The sequence below is a fragment of the Oncorhynchus gorbuscha genome, linkage group LG06, assembly GCF_021184085.1.
Source record: "Oncorhynchus gorbuscha isolate QuinsamMale2020 ecotype Even-year linkage group LG06, OgorEven_v1.0, whole genome shotgun sequence".
In the NCBI taxonomy this organism is placed as follows: Eukaryota; Metazoa; Chordata; class Actinopteri; order Salmoniformes; family Salmonidae; genus Oncorhynchus; species Oncorhynchus gorbuscha.
The window spans coordinates 3864004-3887424 of NC_060178.1; the positions used below are offsets into that span (position 1 = coordinate 3864004).

Genomic DNA, 23421 nt, shown 5'->3' on the forward strand with positions numbered 1-23421 from the left:
GAGAGGGGCCTGCTGCAGACAGAGAGACAGAGAGGGGCCTGCTGCAGACAGAGAGACAGAGAGGGGCCTGCTGCAGACAGAGAGGGGCCTGCTGCAGACAGAGAGACAGAGAGGGGCCTGCTGCAGACAGACAGAGGGGCCTGCTGCAGACAGACAGAGAGAGGCCTGCTGCAGACAGAGAGAGGCCTGCTGCAGACAGAGAGAGGCCTGCTGCAGACAGAGAGGGGCCTGCTGCAGACAGAGAGGGGCCTGCTGCAGACAGAGAGGGGCCTGCTGCAGACAGAGAGAGGCCTGCTGCAGACAGAGAGACAGAGAGGGGCCTGCTGCAGACAGAGAGACAGAGAGGGGCCTGCTGCAGACAGAGAGACAGAGAGAGGCCTGCTGCAGACAGAGAGAGGCCTGCTGCAGACAGAGAGGCCTGCTGCAGACAGAGAGAGGCCTGCTGCAGACAGAGAGAGGCCTGCTGCAGACAGAGAGGGGCCTGCTGCAGACAGAGAGACAGAGAGGGGCCTGCTGCAGACAGAGAGAGGCCTGCTGCAGACAGAGAGAGGCCTGCTGCAGACAGAGAGAGGCCTGCTGCAGACAGAGAGAGGCCTGCTGCAGACAGAGTGAGGCCTGCTGCAGACACAGTTGATAAACTAATTTCACCAGTTAGTTGTTTTGAATGAGAGCTTACTAAATGTGTTCATGTTTAAAACATGTTCTCAAATGCCATTGAAATGGCAGCAGTGGTATGACAACCAGCACATTGACTTTCCTCAGTAGGAAATCCTCCACGAGCCGACTGTGCAAGTCAGACTCAGCATACTCATGGGGCTGGCTGACATCGCTGGTCCAAATGTCAGTCGTGAAGCTCATAGCAGTGACGCCCATAGCAAGTAGCTCATAGCAGTGACGCCCATAGCAAGTAGCTCATAGCAGTGACGCCCATAGCAGTGACGCCCATAGCAGTGACACCCATAGCAGTGACGCCCATAGCAAGTAGCTCATAGCAGTGACGCCCATAGCAGTGACGCCCATAGCAAGTAGCCCATAGCAGTGACGCCCCAAGTAGCAGCAGTGACGCCCATAGCTCATAGCAGTGACGCCCATAGCAAGTAGCCCATAGCAGTGACGCCCATAGCAAGTAGCTCATAGCAGTGACGCCCATAGCAGTGACGCCCATAGCAAGTAGCCCATAGCAGTGACGCCCATAGCAAGTAGCTCATAGCAGTGACGCCCATAGCAAGTAGCCCATAGCAGTGACGCCCATAGCAAGTAGCTCATAGCAGTGACGCCCATAGCAAGTAGCCCATAGCAGTGACGCCCATAGCAAGTAGCTCATAGCAGTGACGCCCATAGCAAGTAGCCCATAGCAGTGACGCCCATAGCAAGTAGCCCATAGCAGTGACGCCCATAGCAAGTAGCCCATAGCAGTGACGCCCATAGCAAGTAGCCCATGGCAGTGACGCCCATAGTAAGTAGCTCATGGCAGTGACGCCCATAGCAAGTAGCTCATAGCAGTGACGCCCATAGCAAGTAGCTCATAGCAGTGACACCCATAGCAAGTAGCTCATAGCAGTGACGCCCATATCAGTGACGCCCATAGCAAGTAGCTCATATCAGTGACGCCCATAGCAAGTAGCTCATAACAGTGACGCCCATAGCAAGTAGCTCATAGCAGTGACGCCCATAGCAGTGACGCCCATAGCAAGTAGCTAGTAGCAGTGACGCCCATAGCAAGTAGCTCATAGCAGTGACGCCCATAGCAGTGATGCCCATAGCAGTGACGCCCATAGCAGTGACGCCCATAGCAAGTAGCTCATAGCAGTGACGCCCATAGCAGTGACGCCCATAGCAAGTAGCTCATAGCAGTGACGCCCATAGCAAGTAGCTCATAGCAGTGACGCACATTGCAAGTAGCTCATAGCAGTGACGCCCATAGCAGTGACGCCCATAGCAAGTAGCTCATAGCAGTGACGCCCATAGCAGGTACGCCCATAGCAAGTAGCTCATAGCAGTGACGCCCATAGCAGGTAGCTCATAGCAGTGACGCCCATAGCAGGTACGCCCATAGCAAGTAGCTCATAGCAGTGACGCCCATAGCAGTGACGCCCATAGCAGTGACGCCCATAGCAGTGACGCCCATAGCAGTGACGCCCATAGCAAGTAGCTCATAGCAGTGACGCCCATAGCAGTGACGCCCATAGCAGTGACGCCCATAGCAGTGACGCCCATAGCAAGTAGCTCATAGCAGTGACGCCCATAGCAGTGACGCCCATAGCAAGTAGCTCATAGCAGTGACGCCCATAGCAAGTAGCTCATAGCAGTGACGCCCATAGCAAGTAGCTCATAGCAGTGACGCCCATAGCAAGTAGCTCATGGCAGTGACGCCCATAGCAGTGACGCCCATAGCAGTGATGCCCATAGCAAGTAGCTCATGGCAGTGACGGCCATAGCAGGTAGCTCATGGCAGTGACGCCCATAGCAAGTAGCTCATAGCAGTGACGCCCATAGCAGTGACGCCCATAGCAGTGACGCTCATAGCAAGTAGCTCAGGGCAGTGACGCCCATAGCAAGTAGCTCATAGCAGTGACGCCCATATCAGTGACGCCCATAGCAAGTAGCTCATATCAGTGACGCCCATAGCAAGTAGCTCATAACAGTGACGCCCATAGCAAGTAGCTCATAGCAGTGACGCCCATATCAGTGACGCCCATAGCAAGTAGCTCATAGCAGTGACGCCCATAGCAAGTAGCTCATAGCAGTGACGCCCATAGCAAGTAGCTCATAGCAGTGACGCCCATAGCAGTGACGCCCATAGCAAGTAGCTAGTAGCAGTGACGCCCATAGCAAGTAGCTCATAGCAGTGACGCCCATAGCAGTGATGCCCATAGCAGTGACGCCCATAGCAGTGACGCCCATAGCAAGTAGCTCATAGCAGTGACGCCCATAGCAGTGACGCCCATAGCAAGTAGCTCATAGCAGTGACGCCCATAGCAAGTAGCTCATAGCAGTGACGCCCATAGCAAGTAGCTCATAGCAGTGACGCCCATAGCAGTGACGCCCATAGCAAGTAGCTCATAGCAGTGACGCCCATAGCAAGTAGCTCATAGCAGTGACGCCCATAGCAAGTAGCTCATAGCAGTGACGCCCATAGCAGGTACGCCCATAGCAAGTAGCTCATAGCAGTGACGCCCATAGCAAGTAGCTCATAGCAGTGACGCCCATAGCAGGTACGCCCATAGCAAGTAGCTCATAGCAGTGACGCCCATAGCAGTGACGCCCATAGCAGTGACGCCCATAGCAAGTAGCTCATAGCAGTGACGCCCATAGCAGTGACGCCCATAGCAAGTAGCTCATAGCAGTGACGCCCATAGCAAGTAGCTCATAGCAGTGACGCCCATAGCAAGTAGCTCATAGCAGTGACGCCCATAGCAAGTAGCTCATGGCAGTGACGCCCATAGCAGTGACGCCCATAGCAGTGACGCCCATAGCAAGTAGCTCATAGCAGTGACGCCCATAGCAAGTAGCTCATAGCAGTGACGCCCATAGCAAGTAGCTCATAGCAGTGACGCCCATAGCAGTGACGCCCATAGCAGGTACGCCCATAGCAGTGACGCCCATAGCAAGTAGCTCATGGCAGTGACGCCCATAGCAAGTAGCTCATGGCAGTGACGCCCATAGCAAGTAGCTCATGGCAGTGACGCCCATAGCAAGTAGCTCATGGCAGTGACGCCCATAGCAAGTAGCTCATAGCAGTGACGCCCATAGCAGTGACGCCCATAGCAGTGATGCCCATAGCAGTGACGCCCATAGCAGTGACGCCCATAGCAAGTAGCTCATAGCAGTGACGCCCATAGCAAGTAGCTCATAGCAGTGACGCCCATAGCAAGTAGCTCATGGCAGTGACGCCCATAGCAGTGACGCCCATAGCAGTGACGCCCATAGCAGGTAGCTCATGACAGTGACGCACGTAGCAAGTAGCTCATGGCAGTGACGCCCATAGCAAGTAGCTCATAGCAGTGATGCCCATAGCAGTGACGCCCATAGCAGTGACGCCCATAGCAGTGACGCCCATAGCAAGTAGCTCATAGCAGTGACGCCCATAGCAAGTAGCTCATGGCAGTGACGCCCATAGCAAGTAGCTCATGGCAGTGACGCCCATAGCAAGTAGCTCATAGCAGTGACGCCCATAGCAGTGACGCTCATAGCAAGTAGCTCATGGCAGTGACGCCCATAGCAAGTAGCTCATAGCAGTGACGCCCATATCAGTGACGCCCATAGCAAGTAGCCCATAGCAGTGACGCCCATAGCAAGTAGCCCATAGCAGTGACGCCCATAGCAAGTAGCTCATAGCAGTGACGCCCATAGCAAGTAGCTCATAGCAGTGACGCCCATATCAGTGACGCCCATAGCAAGTAGCTCATATCAGTGACGCCCATAGCAAGTAGCTCATAACAGTGACGCCCATAGCAAGTAGCTCATAGCAGTGACGCCCATATCAGTGACGCCCATAGCAAGTAGCTCATAGCAGTGACGCCCATAGCAAGTAGCTCATAGCAGTGACGCCCATAGCAGTGACGCCCATAGCAAGTAGCTAGTAGCAGTGACGCCCATAGCAAGTAGCTCATAGCAGTGACGCCCATAGCAGTGATGCCCATAGCAGTGACGCCCATAGCAGTGACGCCCATAGCAAGTAGCTCATAGCAGTGACGCCCATAGCAGTGACGCCCATAGCAAGTAGCTCATAGCAGTGACGCCCATAGCAAGTAGCTCATAGCAGTGACGCACATTGCAAGTAGCTCATAGCAGTCACGCCCATAGCAGTGACGCCCATAGCAAGTAGCTCATAGCAGTGACGCCCATAGCAGGTACGCCCATAGCAAGTAGCTCATAGCAGTGACGCCCATAGCAGGTAGCTCATAGCAGTGACGCCCATAGCAGGTACGCCCATAGCAAGTAGCTCATAGCAGTGACGCCCATAGCAGTGACGCCCATAGCAGTGACGCCCATAGCAGTGACGCCCATAGCAAGTAGCTCATAGCAGTGACGCCCATAGCAGTGACGCCCATAGCAGTGACGCCCATAGCAGTGACGCCCATAGCAAGTAGCTCATAGCAGTGACGCCCATAGCAGTGACGCCCATAGCAAGTAGCTCATAGCAGTGACGCCCATAGCAAGTAGCTCATAGCAGTGACACCCATAGCTAATAGCTCATAGCAGTGACGCCCATAGCAAGTAGCTCATGGCAGTGACGCCCATAGCAGTGACGCCCATAGCAGTGATGCCCATAGCAAGTAGCTCATGGCAGTGACGGCCATAGCAGGTAGCTCATGGCAGTGACGCCCATAGCAAGTAGCTCATAGCAGTGACGCCCATAGCAGTGACGCCCATAGCAGTGACGCCCATAGCAAGTAGCTCATGGCAGTGACGCCCATAGCAGTGACGCCCATAGCAGTGACGCCCATAGCAAGTAGCTCATGGCAGTGACGCCCATAGCAAGTAGCTCATAGCAGTGACGCCCATAGCAAGTAGCTCATGGCAGTGACGCCCATAGCAAGTAGCTCATAGCAGTGACGCCCATAGCAGTGACGCCCATGGCAGTGACGCCCATAGCAGTGACGCCCATAGCAAGTAGCTCATGGCAGTGACGCCCATGGCAGTGACGCCCATAGCAGTGACGCCCATAGCAAGTAGCTCATGGCAGTGACGCCCATGGCAGTGACGCCCATAGCAGTGACGCCCAGTGTCTGTTGGAAGCAACTCCAGTGTATATTTGGTTTTGTGGTTTTGGTGTCATGCCGAAAGGTGAATGTGTCTCCCAGTGTCTGTTGGAAAGCAGACAGAACCAGCAGACAGAACCAGCAGACAGAACCAGCAGACAGAACCAGCAGACAGAACCAGCAGACAGAACCAGATGATCAGTGATGGGTTGTGTATTTTTGTATTCTGGACAAAGAGTTCATTTCCACATGTTTTGCAGTTTTACATTAGTGCCACGTGGCAAACAAGGATGCAAGTTTTGGAAAATGTTTATTCTTTACATTCCATCTTTCACTCTGTCCTTTAGGTTGGTATTGTGGAGTAACTACAATGTTGTTGATCCATCCTCAAGTTATCTCCTCTCACAGCCATTAAACTCTGTAACTGGTTTATAGTCATCATTGGCCTCATGGTGAAATCCCTGAGTGGTTTCCTTCCTCTCCGGCAACTGAGTTCGGAAGGACGCCTGTATCTTTGTAGTGACTGGGTGTATTGATACACCATCCAAAGTGTAATTAATAACTTCACCATGATCAAAGGGATATTCAATGTCTGCTTTTTAGTTTTTTAACCCATCTACCAATCGGTGCCCTTCTTTGAGGCATTGGAAAACCTCCCTGGTCTTTGTGGTTGAATCTGTGTTTGAAATTCACTGCTCGACTGATAATTGTATGTGTGGGATACAGAGATCAGGTTGACATTCATAAATCATGTTAAACACTATTATTGCACACAGAGTGAGTCCATGCGACTTATTACGTTATTATTTGTTCAGTAAATGTTTTACTCCTGAACTGATTTAGTTTTGACATGACGCTGGGTTTGAATACTTATTGACTCAAGACATTTCAGCTTTTCATTTTTTATGAATTTTGTAAAAATGTCTAAAAACATAATTCCACTTTGACAGTATGGGGTATTGTGATGTCACTATGGGGTATTGTGATGTCATTATAGGGTATTGTGATGTCATTATAGGGTATTGTGATGTCATTATAGGGTATTGTGATGTCACTATGGGGTATTGTGATGTCACTATGGGGTATTGTGATGTCATTATAGGGTATTGTGATGTCATTGTAGGGTATTGTGATGTCATTGTAGGGTATTGTGATGTCATTATGTGGTATTGTGTGAGTAGACCAGTAACACAACATCTAAACGGAATACATTTTCAAATTCAGACTAACAACAAAATGTGGAAAAACTCAAGGGTGGTGTGAATACTGTCAGAAGGCTCTGTACAGCCAAATCAACAGACCATTTTACCCAGCATACAGTGCAGTGACTATGCATTGTTACTGCACCGTAATCCCTGGCAGACCATCACAGAGGAGGAGTGGTAGTGATGGTGACATACCTGTTTCTGCATCTCTATGTTGAGACCATAGGACATCTCGTAATACTGCAACAGAAGAGAAAGAAATGTCATGATTATTTTGACCACAAGATTATTTTAACTAAAACGATACGAAATAACACCATATTCCCTACAGTCACTACAGATGGAACCATATTCACTACAGTCACTACAGATGGAACCATATTCACTACAGTCACTACAGATGGAACCATATTCACTACAGTCACTACAGATGGAACCATATTCCCTACAGTCACTACAGATGGAACCATATTCACTACAGTCACTACAGATGGAGACATATTCCCTACAGATGGAGACATATTCCCTACAGATGGAGACATATTCACTACAGATGGAGACATATTCACTACAGATGGAACAATATTCACTACAGATGGAACCATATTCCCTACAGATGGAGACATATTCCCTACAGATGGAACCATATTCACTACAGATGGAACCATATTCCCTACAGATGGAGACATATTCACTACAGATGGAACCATATTCACTACAGATGGAACCATATTCCCTACAGATGGAGACATATTCCCTACAGTCACTACAGATGGAACCATATTCCCTACAGATGGAACCATATTCACTACAGTCACTACAGATGGAACCATATTCACTACAGTCACTACAGATGGAACCATATTCCCTACAGTCACTACAGATGGAACCATATTCACTACAGTCACTACAGATGGAGACATATTCCCTACAGATGGAGACATATTCCCTACAGATGGAGACATATTCCCTACAGATGGAGACATATTCACTACAGATGGAACCATATTCACTACAGATGGACCCATATTCCCTACAGATGGAGACATATTCCCTACAGATGGAACCATATTCACTACAGATGGAACCATATTCCCTACAGATGGAGACATATTCACTACAGATGGAACCATATTCACTACAGATGGAACCATATTCCCTACAGATGGAGACATATTCCCTACAGTCACTACAGATGGAACCATATTCCCTACAGATGGAACCATATTCACTACAGTCACTACAGATGGAACCATATTCACTACAGTCACTACAGATGGAACCATATTCACTACAGTCACTACAGATGGAACCATATTCACTACAGTCACTACAGATGGAGACATATTCCCTACAGATGGAGACATATTCCCTACAGATGGAGACATATTCCCTACAGCACACCATGTTTCATCAAAGCCCTTGACGGTTTTTACGACTGCACCTGAAGAAACATTCAAAGTTCTTAATTTTCCGTATTGATTGACCTTCATGTCTTAAAGTAATGATGGACTGTTGTTTCTCTTTGCTTATTTGAGCTGTTCTTGCCAAAATATGGACTTGGTCTTTTACCAAATATGGGCTGTCCTCTGTATATTCCACCCCTACCTTGTCACAACACAACTGATTGGCTCACACGCATTAAGAAGGAAAGAAATTCCACAAATTAACTGAAGGCACACCTGTTAATTGAAATGCATTCCAGGTGACTACCTCATGAAGCTGGTTGAGAGAATGCCAAGAGTGTGCAAAGCTGTCATCAAGGCAAAGGGATGGCTACTTTGAAGAATCTCAAATATAAAATATATTTTGATTAGTTTATGATTCCATATGTGTTATTTCATACTTTTTGTCGTCTTCACAATTAGTCTACAATGTAGAAAATAGTTTTAAAAAATATAGAAAAAACAAACTTGAATGAGTAGGTGTTGTTAAACGTTTGATCGACAGTGTAAAAAAAGAAAGACAAAAATTGCCCAAATTAGTGCATTGGGCCTTTACACCTCCTGTATTAACGGATAACCAACAGCCTGCTGATAGTTAATACGGTGTGTTAACGGACCTAAACCAATAGCAGAGCAGGGAAGGAGCCTAAACCAATAGCAGAGCAGGGAAGGAGCCTAAACCAATAGCAGAGCAGGGAAGGAGCCTAAACCAATAGCAGAGCAGGGAAGGAGCCTAAACCAATAGCAGAACAGAACAGGGATGAGGATTAAAACAACAGGATGAGGATTAAAACAACAGAACAGGATGAGGATGAGGTTGGTAGCTCACTTGGTAGAGCATGGCGCTTGTAACGCCAGGGTAGTGAGTTCGATTCCCGGGACCACCCATACGTAGAATGTATGCACACATGACTGTAAGTCGCTTTGGATAAAAGCGTCTGCTAAATGGCATATATTATTATATATTATTATATTATTATTATATTATTATTATATTATATTATTATTATATTAAAACAACAGGATGAGGATTAAAACAACAGGATGAGGATTAAAACAACAGAACAGGGATGAGGATTAAAACAACAGAATGAGGATTAAAACAACAGGAATGAGGATTAAAACAACAGGAATGAGGATTAAAACAGAACAGGATGAGGATTAAAACAACAGAACAGGATGAGGATTAAAACAACAGAACAGGATGAGGATTAAAACAACAGAACAGGATGAGGATTAAAACAACAGAACAGGATGAGGATTAAAACAACAGGATGAGGATTAAAACAACAGGATGAGGATTAAAACAACAGGATGAGGATTAAAACAACAGGATGAGGATTAAAACAACAGGATGAGGATTAAAACAACAGGATGAGGATTAAAACAACAGAACAGGGATGAGGATTAAAACAACAGAACAGGATGAGGATTAAAACAACAGAACAGGATGAGGATTAAAACAACAGAATGAGGATTAAAACAACAGGATGAGGATTAAAACAACAGAACAGAACGAGGATTAAAACAATATAAATATATACAATATAAATGTGGAGAAAGAGAGGCAGCAGTAGCACCTACATTTAGCCCTGCACAGTGCTGTCTATCTCCAACTGAAATGGTACCCTATGGCCTACAGAGTAGTGCACTACTTTTGACAGGGGAAATGGCACTCTACTGCCCATACAGTAGTGCACTATATAGGGAATAGGTTGTCATTTGGGGCACAACCCGTCTCAGGAATCCGGTTACACCGGGGAGGGCCAGTGTCTCTCTGATCTGCTATCAGACATACCAGCTCTCTCCTCGTCTCGTCTTGGTTCAAAGGTCATTTTGGAAGAAGCTAATGGACTGAATAGTACATTGAGCTTCTCAAAGTAATTGCACACACACACACACACACACACACACACACACACACACACACACACACACACACACACACACACACACACACACACACACACACACACACACACACACACACACACACACACACACACACACAGGAAATCCATTTCTGCCCCCGAGTCTCTGACCGCCGCTGCCTGTGGTCTCGATGGATTACATGTCACTCACACACCTGCCTGAGGTATCAGAGGAGAACAGAGCAACATAGTTCAACTGAGCAAATAGACATTTCTGTGTGTTCTTCTAGACGTGTGTGTGTGTGTGTGTGTGTGTGTGTGTGTGTGTGTGTGTGTGTGTGTGTGTGTGTGTGTGTGTGTGTGTGTGTGTGTGTGTGTGTGTGTGTGTGTGTGTGTGTGTGTGTGTGTGTGTGTGTGTGTGTGTGTGTGTGTGTGTGTGTGTGTTCTTCTAGACGTGTGTGTGTTCTTCTAGACGTGTGTGTGTTCTTCTAGATGTGAGTGTGTGTGTTCTTCTAGATGTGAGTGTGTGTGTGATCTTCTAGATGTGTGTGTGTGTGTGATCTTCTAGATGTGTGTGTATGTGATCTTCTAGGTGTGTGTGTGTGATCTTCTAGGTGTGTGTGTGTGATCTTCTGTGTGTGTGTGTGTGTGTTCTTCTGTGTGTGTGTGTGATCTTCTGTGTGTGTGTGTGTGTGTGTGTGTGTGTGTGTGTGTGTGTGTGTGTGTGTGTGTGTGTGTGTGTGTGTGTGTGTGTGTGTGTGTGTGTGTGTGTGTGTGTGTGTGTGTGTGTGTGTGTGTGTGTGTGTGTGTGTGTGTGTGTGTGTGTGTGTGTGTGTGTGTGTGTGTGTGTGTGTGTGTGTGTGTGTGTGTGTGTGTGTGTGTAGTTTATTTGGGCTTTTTCACCCAGCATTGTTCCAGCAATGAAGTCCTCCACAGTAGTATGGAGTATATCCCAGCCACTCAGTAGTATGGAGTATATCCCAGCCACTCAGTAGTATGGAGTATATCCCAGCCATTCAGTAGTATGGAGTATATCCCAGCCACTCAGTAGTATGGAGTATATCCCAGCCACTCAGTAGTATGGAGTATATCCCAGCCACTCAGTAGTATGGAGTATATCCCAGCCACTCAGTAGTATGGAGTATATCCCAGCCACTCAGTAGTATGGAGTATATCCCAGCCACTCAGAAGTATGGAGTATATCCCAGCCACTCAGAAGTATGGAGTATATCCCAGCCACTCAGTAGCCTTCCACAAGCTTCCCACAATAAGTTGTGTGAATTTTGGCCCATTCCTCCTGACAGAGCTGGTGTAACTGAGTCAGGTTTGTAGGCCTCCTTGCTCGCACACGCTTTTTCAGTTCTGCCCACACATTTTCTACAGGATTGAGGTCAGGGCTTTGTGATGGCCACTCCAATAGCTTGACTTTGTTGTCCTTAAGCCATTTTTCCACAACTTTGGAAGTATGCTTGGGGTCATTGCCCATGTGGAAGACTCATTTGTGACCAAGCTTTAACTTCCTGTCTGATGTCTTGAGATGTTCCTTCAATATATCCACAACATTTTCCTTCCTCATGATGCCATCTATTTTGTGAAGTGCACCAGTCCCTCCTGCAGCAAAGCACTCCCACAACATGATGCTGCCACCCCCGTGCTTCACGGTTGGGATGGTGTTCTTCGGGTTGCAAAGCCTCCCCCTTTGTCCTCCAAACATAATGATTGTCATTATGGCCAAACAGTTCTATTTTTGTTTCATCAGACCAGAGGACATTTCTCAAAAAAGTACGATGTTTGTCCCCATGTGCAGTTGCAACCCGTAGTCTGGCTTTTTTATGGCGGTTTTGGAGCAGTGGTTTCTTCCTTGCTGAGCGGACTTTCATGTTACGTCGATATAGGACTCGTTTTACTGTGGATATAGATACTTTTGTACCCGTTTCCTCCAGCATCTTCACAAGGTCCTTTGCTGTTGTTCTGAGATTGATGTGCACTTTTCTCACTAAAGTACATTCATCTCTAGGAGACAGAACGCGTCTCCTTCCTGAGCGGTATGACGGCTGCGTGGTCCCATGGTGTTTATACTTGTGTGCTATTGTTTGTACAGATGATCGTGGTACCTTCAGCCGTTTGGACATTGCTCCCAAGGATGAACCAGACTTGTGGAGGTCTACAATTGATTTTTTGAGGTCTTTTGCTTGTCCCATGATGTCAAGCAAAGAGTCACTGAGTTTGAAGGCAGGCCTTGAAATACATCCACAGGTTACACCTCCAATTGACTCAAATGATGATGTCAATTAGCCTATCAGAAGCTTCTAAAGACATGACATAATTTTCTGGAATTTTCCAAGCTGTTTAAAGGCAGTCAACTTAGTGTATGTGAACGTCTGACCCCCTGGAATTGTGATACAGTGAATTATTAGTGAAATAATCTGTCTGTAAACATTTGTTGGAAAAATTACTTGTGTCATGCACAAAGTAGATGTCCTATTATATTACCGACTTCCCAAAACTATAGTTTGTTAACAAGAAATGTGTGGAGTGGTTGAAAAACGAGTTTTAATGTATGTAAACTTCTGACTTCAACTGTATCAACCACAGGCACAACACACACCCCTATCAACCAGCTACCGGGCGGTACCGGCGAGACCGGTTTCTTAACAGCGTCTACCACAAGCCATAACACTCCTGAAGAGCTAATCAAAGGACTACCCAGACCCTCTTCTACACTGCTGCTACTCTCTGTTTATAATCTATGCATAGTTACTTTAATAACTCTACCTACAAGTATATATTAACTGAATTACCTCGACTAACCTGAGTCCCCCACACATTGACTCTGTACTGTTACCCCCTGTATATAGCCTCCACATTGACTCTGTACCGGTACCCCCTGTATATAGCCTCCACATTGACTCTGTACCGTATATAGCCTCCACATTGACTCCCCTGTATATAGCCTCCACATTGACTCTGTACCGGTACCCCCTGTATATAGCCTCCACATTGACTCCGGTACCCCCTGTATATAGCCTCCACATTGACTCTGTACCGGTACCCCTGTATATAGCCTCCACATTGACTCTGTACCAGTACCCCTGTATATAGCCTCCACATTGACTCTGTACCGGTACCCCCTGTATATAGCCTCCACATTGACTCTGTACCGGTACCCCCTGTATATAGCCTCCACATTGACTCTGTACCGGTACCCCCTGTATATAGCCTCCACATTGACTCTGTCTGTACCCCCTGTATATAGCCTCCCATTGACTCTGTACCGGTACCCCCTGTATATAGCCTCCACATTGACTCTACCGGTACCCCCTGTATATAGCCTCCACATTGACTCTGTACCGGTACCCCCTGTATATAGCCTCCACATTGACTCTGTACCGGTACCCCCTGTATATAGCCTCCACATTGACTCTGTACCGGTACCCCCTGTATATAGCCTCCACATTGACTCTGACCGGTACCCCTGTATATAGCCTCCACATTGACTCTGTACCGGTACCCCCTGTATATAGCCTCCACATTGACTCTGTCGGTACCCCCTGTATATAGCCTCCACATTGACTCTGTACCGGTACCCCCTGTATATAGCCTCCACATTGACTCTGTACCGGTCCCCTGTATATAGCCTCCATATTGACTCTGTACCGGTACCCCCTGTATATAGCCTCCACATTGACTCACACCCCCTGTATATAGCCTCCACATTGACTCTGTACCGGTACCCCCTGTATATAGCCTCCACATTGACTCTGTACCGGTACCCCCTGTATATAGCCTCCACATTGACTCTGTACCGGTACCCCCTGTATATAGCCACCACATTGACTCTGTACCGGTACCCCCTGTCTATAGCCTCCACATTGACTCTGTACCGGTACCCCCTGTATATAGCCTCCACATTGACTCTGTACCGGTACCCCCACACATTGTTTAAGGGCTTGTAAGTCAGCATTTCACAGTAAAGTCAACACCTGTTGTATTCGGCAACAAATAACTTTTGATCTGAGGTATGAGACACCACACACACACACACACACACACACACACACACACACACACACACACACACACACACACACACACACACACACACACACACACACACACACACACACACACACGAAGCACAGAAAGGTACATGAAACCCAGAGGGTGAAGATAATGCCTCATCAACAAGCCTGTTCATTCAGAATCTTAATGATCTCCTCTTGTTCTCTTACCATGACATAGTGACGTTGCATCTCTGTCTTCTCATTGGACAGCTTGTCGTACTCCACCTTAAGACTTTAAACAGGGAGACAAGGTGTCAATTTACAGGCGTCTCTCTGGTCTAAAGTAGTGTACTATATAGGGAATAGGGTTCTATAGGGTTCTGGTCTAAAGTAGTGTACTATATAGGGAATAGGGCTCTGGTCTAAAGTAGTGCACTATATAGGGAATAGGGCTCTGGTCTAAAGTAGTGCACTACATAGGCAATAGGGCTCTGGTCTAAAGTAGTGCACTACATAGGGAATAGGGCTCTGGTCTAAAGTAGTGCACTACATAGGCAATAGGGCTCTGGTCTAAAGTAGTGCACTATATAGGGAATAGGGCTCTGGTCTAAAGTAGTGCACTACATAGGCAATAGGGCTCTGGTCTAAAGTAGTGCACTATATAGGGAATAGGGCTCTGGTCTAAAGTAGTGCACTACATAGGCAATAGGGCTCTGGTCTAAAGTAGTGCACTACATAGGCAATAGGGCTCTGGTCTAAAGTAGTGCACTATATAGGGAATAGGGCTCTGGTCTAAAGTAGTGTACTATATAGGCAATAGGGCTCTGGTCTAAAGTAGTGCACTACATAGGCAATAGGGCTCTAGTCTAAAGTAGTGCACTATATAGGGAATAGGGCTCTGGCTAAAGTAGTGCACTACATAGACAATAGGGCTCTGGTCTAAAGTAGTGCACTACATAGACAATAGGGCTCTGGTCTAAAGTAGTGCACTACATAGGCAATAGGGTCCCATTAAGGACGATCTGCCTCTTCAATAAATCACTGTCAGTCTAGTTTGAAAACACTTTACCACATTGTTGCATTTGTCAACTTCAGCACCTTAATTTTCTGAAAACAGCAGCAACATTGAGCGGTCAAACACAGGGCTAATTAACTCTCCTGATTTAGATGAGTTTGCAAATAATAAAAGTAGAGCCAGGTAATATGAATATAATATAATAATATAATATGAAGCGCTCTGTTCAAATCAGATCTCGTTCCGTGTCTGTAAGAGACTATTACCACAGTGAAGATTTGGGCTTTTAAACCATCTCCAAGCTTTTCCATACTGATGGACGAGCATCTAAAAGGAAATCACAAACGTAGAGAATTCAGTTTCACGCAAAACTCTATGCCGACTATTTATTTTATTTTTTATTTTATAAGTTGAACAATTTCGGGAGTACACAAAATACATTTAGGAGCACAATGAAAAAATATGTTTTAGGTAATAAGACGTTTTTCTTTGTAGTAATGAGGCATGACGGTGGTGAATCTCCATTCGGGAGGGCGAGGCGTGGGGGGGGGGCGTACTGTGCTGTAAATCATCTGGGTGATGTGTTTCTAAAGGCACACTTGGTGCTCCTAAATTTTAATTCCAGGGCGCAGCTGAAAATATTTAGATCTGCTGGTAGAATGGTCGTACTGCAAACGCCCTGGAAAGGCTACCATATTGCAATGAAATAGGCTTATATGTGACTAGTTAACTGTGATACTGGGCCTGCAGGAACTGACTAGTTAACTGTGATACTGGGCCTGCAGGAACTGACTAGTTACCTGTGATACTGGGCCTGCAGGAACTGACTAGTTACCTGTGATACTGGGCCTACAGGAACTGACTAGTTACCTGTGATACTGGGCCTGCAGGAACTGACTAGTTACCTGTGATACTGGGCCTGCAGGAACCTGTTGATACTGGGCCTGCAGGAACTGACTAGTTACCTGTGATACTGGGCCTGCAGGAACTGACTAGTTACCTGATACTGGGCCTGCAGGAACTGACTAGTTACCTGTGATACTGGGCCTGCAGGAACTGACTAGTTACCTGTGATACTGGGCCTGCAGGAACTGACTAGTTACCTGTGATACTGGGCCTGCAGGAACTGACTAGTTACCTGTGATACTGGGCCTGCAGGAACTGACTAGTTACCTGTGATACTGGGCCTGCAGGAACCTAGTTACCTGTGATACTGGGCCTGCAGGAACTGACTAGTTACCTGTGATACTGGGCCTGCAGGAACTGACTAGTTACCTGTGATACTGGGCCTGCAGGAACTGACTAGTTACCTGTGATACTGGGCCTGCAGGAACTGACTAGTTACCTGTGATACTGGGCCTGCAGGAACTGACTAGTTACCTGTGATACTGGGCCTGCAGGAACTGACTAGTTACCTGTGATACTGGGCCTGCAGGAACTGACTAGTTACCTGTGATACTGGGCCTGCAGGAACTGACTAGTTACCTGTGATACTGGGCCTGCAGGAACTGACTAGTTAGTTACCGGTGATACTGGGCCTGCAGGAACTGACTAGTTACCTGAGATACTGGGCCTGCAGGAACTGACTAGTTACCTGTGATACTGGGCCTGCAGGAACTGACTAGTTACCTGTGATACTGGGCCTGCAGGAACTGACTAGTTACCTGTGATACTGGGCCTGCAGGAACTGACTAGTTACCTGTGATACTGGGCCTGCAGGAACTGACTAGTTACCTGTGATACTGGGCCTGCAGGAACTGACTAGTTACCTGTGATACTGGGCCTGCAGGAACTGACTAGTTACCTGTGATACTGGGCCTGCAGGAACTGACTAGTTACCTGTGATACTGGGCCTGCAGGAACTGACTAGTTACCTGTGATACTGGGCCTGCAGGAACTGACTAGTTACCTGTGATACTGGGCCTGCAGGAACTGACTAGTTACCTGTGATACTGGGCCTGCAGGAACTGACTAGTTACCTGTGATACTGGGCCTGCAGGAACTGACTAGTTACCTGTGATACTGGGCCTGCAGGAACTGACTAGTTACCTGTGATACTGGGCCTGCAGGAACTGACTAGTTACCTGTGATACTGGGCCTGCAGGAACTGACTAGTTACCTGTGATACTGGGCCTGCAGGAACTGACTAGTTACCTGTGATACTGGGCCTGCAGGAACTGACTAGTCACCTGTGATACTGGGCCTGCAGGAACTGACTAGTCACCTGTGATACTGGGCCTGCAGGAACTGACTAGTCACCTGTGATACTGGGCCTGCAGGAACTGAAACTCGTCCTTGATCCTGTCGCAGGACTCTGCTACGGTGAACTTGAACCCAGGCTGACTCGGCTGACCATGTCCAGGTGCCTGAAACAAGAGGAGAACATCACATGGTCAGGTCATTAGAGAGATATGATGCACACGCAACAAATACAAGTGTAATCTTCAATAGGCTATATTCAGCCCGTCATTAGGACAGGGGTCTGTATTTCAGCCCGTCATTAGGACAGGTGTATATTTATATATCAGACCATCATTAGGACAGGTGTATATATATATATCAGACCATCATTAGGACAGGTGTGTATATATCAGCACATCATTAGGACAGGTGTATATATATATATATCAGTACGTCATTAGGACAGGTGTATATATATATATCAGACCATCATTAGGACAGTGGTCTGTATTTCAGCCAGTCATTAGGACAGGTGTATATATATATATCCGACCATCATTAGGACAGGTGTATATATATCAGCACATCATTAGGACAGGTGTATATATATATATATCAGTACATCATTAGTACAGGTGTGTATATATCAGCACATCATTAGGACAGGTGTAAATATCACACCATCATTAGGACAGGTGTATATATATATCAGTACATCATTAGTACAGGTGTGTATATATCAGCACATCATTAGGACAGGTGTAAATATCACACCATCATTAGGACAGGTGTATATCAGACCATCATTAGGACAGGTGTATATATATCAGCACATCATTAGGACAGGTGTAAATATCACACCATCATTAGGACAGGAGTATATATCAGACCATCATTAGGACAGGTGTATATATATCAGACCATCATTAGGACAGGTGTATATCAGCCCATCATTAGGACAGGAGTATATATATCAGACCATCATTAGGACAGGTGTATATATATCAGACCATCATTAGGACAGGTGTATATATCAGCCCATCATTAGGACAGGAGTATATATCAGCCCATCATTAGGACAGGTGTATATATCAGCCCATCATTAGGACAGGAGTATATATCAGACCATCATTAGGACAGGTGTATATATATCAGACCATCATTAGGACAGGTGTATATATCAGCCCATCATTAGGACAGGTGTATATTTAAGCCCATCATTAGGGCATGTCTATATTTCAGCACATCTTTAGGACAGGTGTTTATTTCAGCCCATCATTAGGACAGGTGTTTATTTAAGCCCATCTTTAGGGCAGGTGTTTATTTCAGCCCATCATTAGGACAGGTGTTTATTTCAGCCCATCTTTAGGACAGGTGTGTATTTCAGCCCATCTTTAGGACAGGTGTTTATTTCAGCCATCTTTAGGACAGGTGTTTATTTCAGCCCATCTTTAGGACAGGTGTTTATTTCAGCCCATCTTTAGGACAGGTGTTTATTTCAGCCCATCATTAGGACAGGACATGTGTATTTTTGACACTAGATTGGTCAGCCTGTGTCACAGTGTCTCGTAGATTAAATGGGGCATCAGTATTTCACATCGGATGGACAGGAGTCATAAAATATGTATTCCACCCTGTCTGCTGTTTGGCACTCTGGGACAGTGCTGAAGTGTCTCAGATCTAGTATCAGACCCCCCAGTCCATGTAATATAATTTATAATGAAAGGCAAAACTGATCCTAGATCTGGACTTCTCCTCCGCAACACTATGTGAACACAGGATTTCATTCATAGATCTAGCTATTATTTGTGTTCCAGATTATAATGAGTGTTTGTCTACGGGTCCATTTAACATTACACTCCTAGCTACTGCGGTAGCTATGCCAACAGTAGCGTTCTGACAAAAGGAGGGAGTGAGATTTTTTTTTTTTTTTACATTTTTACAAGCAGCTCCAGACGTGCAACTCTTGTAATGCCGAGCATAAACACCATCACATTCACAGCGTTTTACTTCGCATGGATAGATGGGTTGACAGTGCCAGAGAAGAGAGGTTTGGTCTAAAACACTTTCTTTCTTTACCTCTGGAAGTCAAAAAGCAGATGCCACTTTGGTTTTGTTTATGTGGGAATACAAGTTTGTAATGAAAGTTCAGGTCTGAGAACAGACAAACAGAGACTGGAGGAGAAGGTTCTAGAGCTCAACCAACAGACCCAAGAGAACACTGACAGAAACGTTCTAGAACACAACCAAGAGAACACTGACACAAACGTTCTAGAACACAACCAAGAGAACACTGACAGAAACGTTCTAGAACACAACCAAGAGAACACTGACAGAAACGTTCTAGAACACAACCAAGAGAACACTGACAGAAACGTTCTAGAACACAACCAAGAGAACACTGACAGAAACGTTCTAGAACACAACCAAGAGAACACTGACAGAAACGTTCTAGAACACAACCAAGAGAACACAGACAGAAACGTTCTAGAACACAACCAAGAGAACACAGACAGAAACGTTCTAGAACACAACCAAGAGAACACTGACAGAAACGTTCTAGAACACAACCAAGAGAACACAGACAGAAACGTTCTAGAACACAACCAAGAGAACACAGACAGAAACGTTCTAGAACACAACCAAGAGAACACTGACAGAAACGTTCTAGAACACAACCAAGAGAACACTGACAGAAACGTTCTAGAACACAACCAAGCACGTAAACAATCATCTCTCCAACATCACACCATTAGACACACACAAATTTGACTTCTGATACGAGTATGATAGCTAATATTGTTGTTAATGTAGCTAGCTAGCTACATTAAGAGTGTAGCAATAATATTTCAGTCGCTTCAGTTCAAGGCAACATTATGATGAAAAATCTTTTGAAAAGACAGATAGCGAGAACAAGACTCAGTTGTTGTAGGACTCTCCTTTCAAAAAAAGACAAGGATCAAACATTAGAAAAAGGAGGCAACAACGTACGGGATGTCGGCCCTGAGGATACATCTTCAAATGGACCCTTTGTTTATTTGGATGGGAGAAGCGACAGCTTCGGGTCGTCTGGTGAAGAGACGGTCAGAGTCTGGCTGGTCTCCTCCGAGGAGGAGGAGGTGGTGGACAGGGAGTTGGTGGAGGAGGTGGAGGTGGTGGAGGCGGGGGAAGGGGAGGAGGTGGAGGGGGAGGTGGAGGGGAGGGGGAGGAGGGGTGGGGAGGAGGTGGGGGTGTGGAGGAGGAGGTGGAGGTGGGGGGTGTGGAGGAGGAGGTGGAGGAGGAGAACTCCTCAAAATCCTTCGTTGAAGACGCGATTTAATCTGTTGGTTGAAAACAGGAGAAGGAAGATTTCAGCCCAAACTGGCTGATAAAAATAATCAGTGGGCAAAAACTGTCATAGGCTAAAAGGATATGTATTACAACAACAACAACAACATACACATGATCATCATTAACTAGCTAACAACAGTAGTTAATTAACATGAGATAGTGCCACATTAGTTTTCACACCAGCAGCAGCAGTGTGTCCCGATCGTAACCACAGTATGGCTGGAAATTCCACTTTCACAAACTTGATACAGCAACGACGGCTGGTTTAACGGGAAGTATAAACCCCCTTGTTTAGCTAGTATACCCAGCGCTAGTCTCTTTCTTACCTGTGTGTTTAGTACTCAAGATGATTTGATGTCAAAAGTACACGAATCCGCTTTTAAATCCGTCCCAAAGGGAAGAGAAGGGATGGCGAGAAGGTTCCTGGATCAACGCAGACCACACCGGGCATCCTCTCCCGGTGCACCCTGCTTCTCTCTCGGTCTAGGACTAAGTTAGCCCATGAAATACGGTTCGGTTCAAGACGAAACGATTTCTCTAGTTTACTTACTGTACTTGAGACGTTTTTTAAATGTATTTTTTTTTGTGGAGGGGGGGAAGATGGCTGCTGCTTTAATCCAAATGTAATGTTCTCATGTACGTCTTCCCCCTTGAATTTGAAAACGGAGCTAACATGGTTAAACAAGAGTTACTCCTTTTCGATAATTGTCACATATCGCAGATTATCCACAGCAAGCCTTTTTGTCCACCCCCGATCCGGGTCGGTGCCACACACACACACACACAGGCATTCTACAGCACCGGGGCTGAAACGGACGTGAAAGCGCGTCTCTGTCTGTCCAATCAGATTTGCTCTGAATTCTCTGATAGGCTCAGGGAGCTAAACCAGAGTTCTCTGATGGGCTCAGGGGCCTATCAGAGAACGATGTCCCCACGTGGGAGCCCTCGGTTTCCACTTGAGCGTTCGTTTTGGGACGCGATCTTTTCTCTCTCGTCAGAGGAGTCTGTTCAAATGAAAGTGACGTAGGGTAAGGACAGCCTCCGAGGGATTTAAAAGCTGATAGACATAATACTGCTTTATAGTTCATTACTGGTTACTTAATGGTTACCCGGACTATCTGCACCAACGCTATATTGCACAGCCTTTATGCATGAGGGTTATATATATATATACCACGAAGCTATATACACACACTATATACACACACTATATACACACACATATGCATACTGACACAACACAAACATACACACACTTTTACACTCGTCAAATGCTGCTGCTAATCTGTCATTTATTTTACTCTTATTATTATCTATCCTGATGTCTTTTTACCCTGCCTTCATGTACATATCTACCTCACCTTATTATTATCTATCCTGATGTCACTTTACCCTGTCTTCATGTACATATCTACCTCACCTTATTATTATCTACCCTGATGTCACTTTACCCTGCCTTCATGTACATATCTACCTCACCTTATTATTATCTATCCTGATGTCACTTTACCCTGTCTTCATGTTATCTATCTTATTATTATCTATCTGATGTCACTTTACCCTGTCTTCATGTACATATCTCACTTATTATTATCTACCCTGTCTTCATGTACATATCTACCTCAAATACCTTATTATTATCTACCCTGATGCCTAGTCACTTTACCCTGCCTTCATGTACATATCTACCTCAAATACCTTGTACATATCTACCTCAAATACCTCGTACCTCTGCACAATGATCTAGTACTGGTACTCCCTGTATATAGCTCCACATTGATCTGGTACTTCCTGTATATAGCTCTACATTAATCTGGTACTGCCTGTATATAGCTCCACATTAATCTGGTACTTCCTGTATATAGCTCCACATTGATCTGGTACTTCCTGTATATAGCTCTACATTGATCTGGTACTTCCTGTATATAGCTCTACATTGATCTGGTACTTCCTGTATATAGCTCCACATTGATCTGGTACTCCCTGTATATAGCTCCACATTGATCTGGCACTGGTACTCCCTGTATATAGCTCCACATTGATCTGGCACTGGTACTCCCTGTATATAGCTCCACATTGATCTGGCACTGGTACTCCCTGTATATAGCTCCACATTGATCTGGCACTGGTACTCCCTGTATATAGCTCCACATTGATCTGGAACTGGTACTCCCTGTATATAGCTCCAAATTGATCTGGTACTCCCTGTATATAGCTCCAAATTGATCTGGTACTTCCTGTATATAGCTCCATATTGATCTGGTACTCCCTGTATATAGCTCCACATTGATCTGGTACTGGTACTCCCTGTATATAGCTCCACATTGATCTGGAACTGGTACTCCCTGTATATAGCTCCATGTTGATCTGGTACTTCCTGTATATAGCTCCATGTTGATCTGGTACTTCCTGTATATAGCTCCACATTGATCTGGTACTCCCTGTATATAGCTCCACATTGATCTGGTACTCCCTGTATATAGCTCCACATTGATCTAGTACTTCCTGTTTATAGCTCCATATTGATCTAGTACTTCCTGTAAATAGCTCCATGTTGATCTGGTACTTCCTGTATATAGCTCCACATTGATCTGGTACTTCCTGTATATAGCTCCACATTGATCTGGTACTTCCTGTATATAGCTCCACATTGATCTGGTACTTC

The 23421-nt window shown here is 46.0% G+C and overlaps 1 protein-coding gene across 3 annotated transcripts in view; it reads right to left on the reverse strand.

Moving 5' to 3' along the window:
• Positions 1-22161, reverse strand: part of LOC124037440 (transducin-like enhancer protein 3-B) — a 90577-nt gene extending 68416 nt beyond the window's left edge. For 2 of the 3 annotated variants that reach the window (XM_046352138.1, XM_046352137.1), the window contains exons 1-5: positions 21083-22161; positions 20418-20746; positions 17505-17611; positions 14459-14522; positions 7106-7150 (exon numbers count right to left, since the gene is read on the reverse strand). In XM_046352138.1, the coding sequence (XP_046208094.1) occupies positions 7106-7150; positions 14459-14522; positions 17505-17611; positions 20418-20441 (240 nt within the window). In that variant the 5' untranslated portion in view covers positions 20442-20746; positions 21083-22161. Of the gene's footprint in view, positions 1-7105; positions 7151-14458; positions 14523-15975; positions 15997-17504; positions 17612-20417; positions 20747-21082 lie in introns of those variants that run through there. The other variant, XM_046352139.1, reaches the window with a different exon arrangement.
• Positions 22162-23421: the final 1260 nt, after the last annotated feature.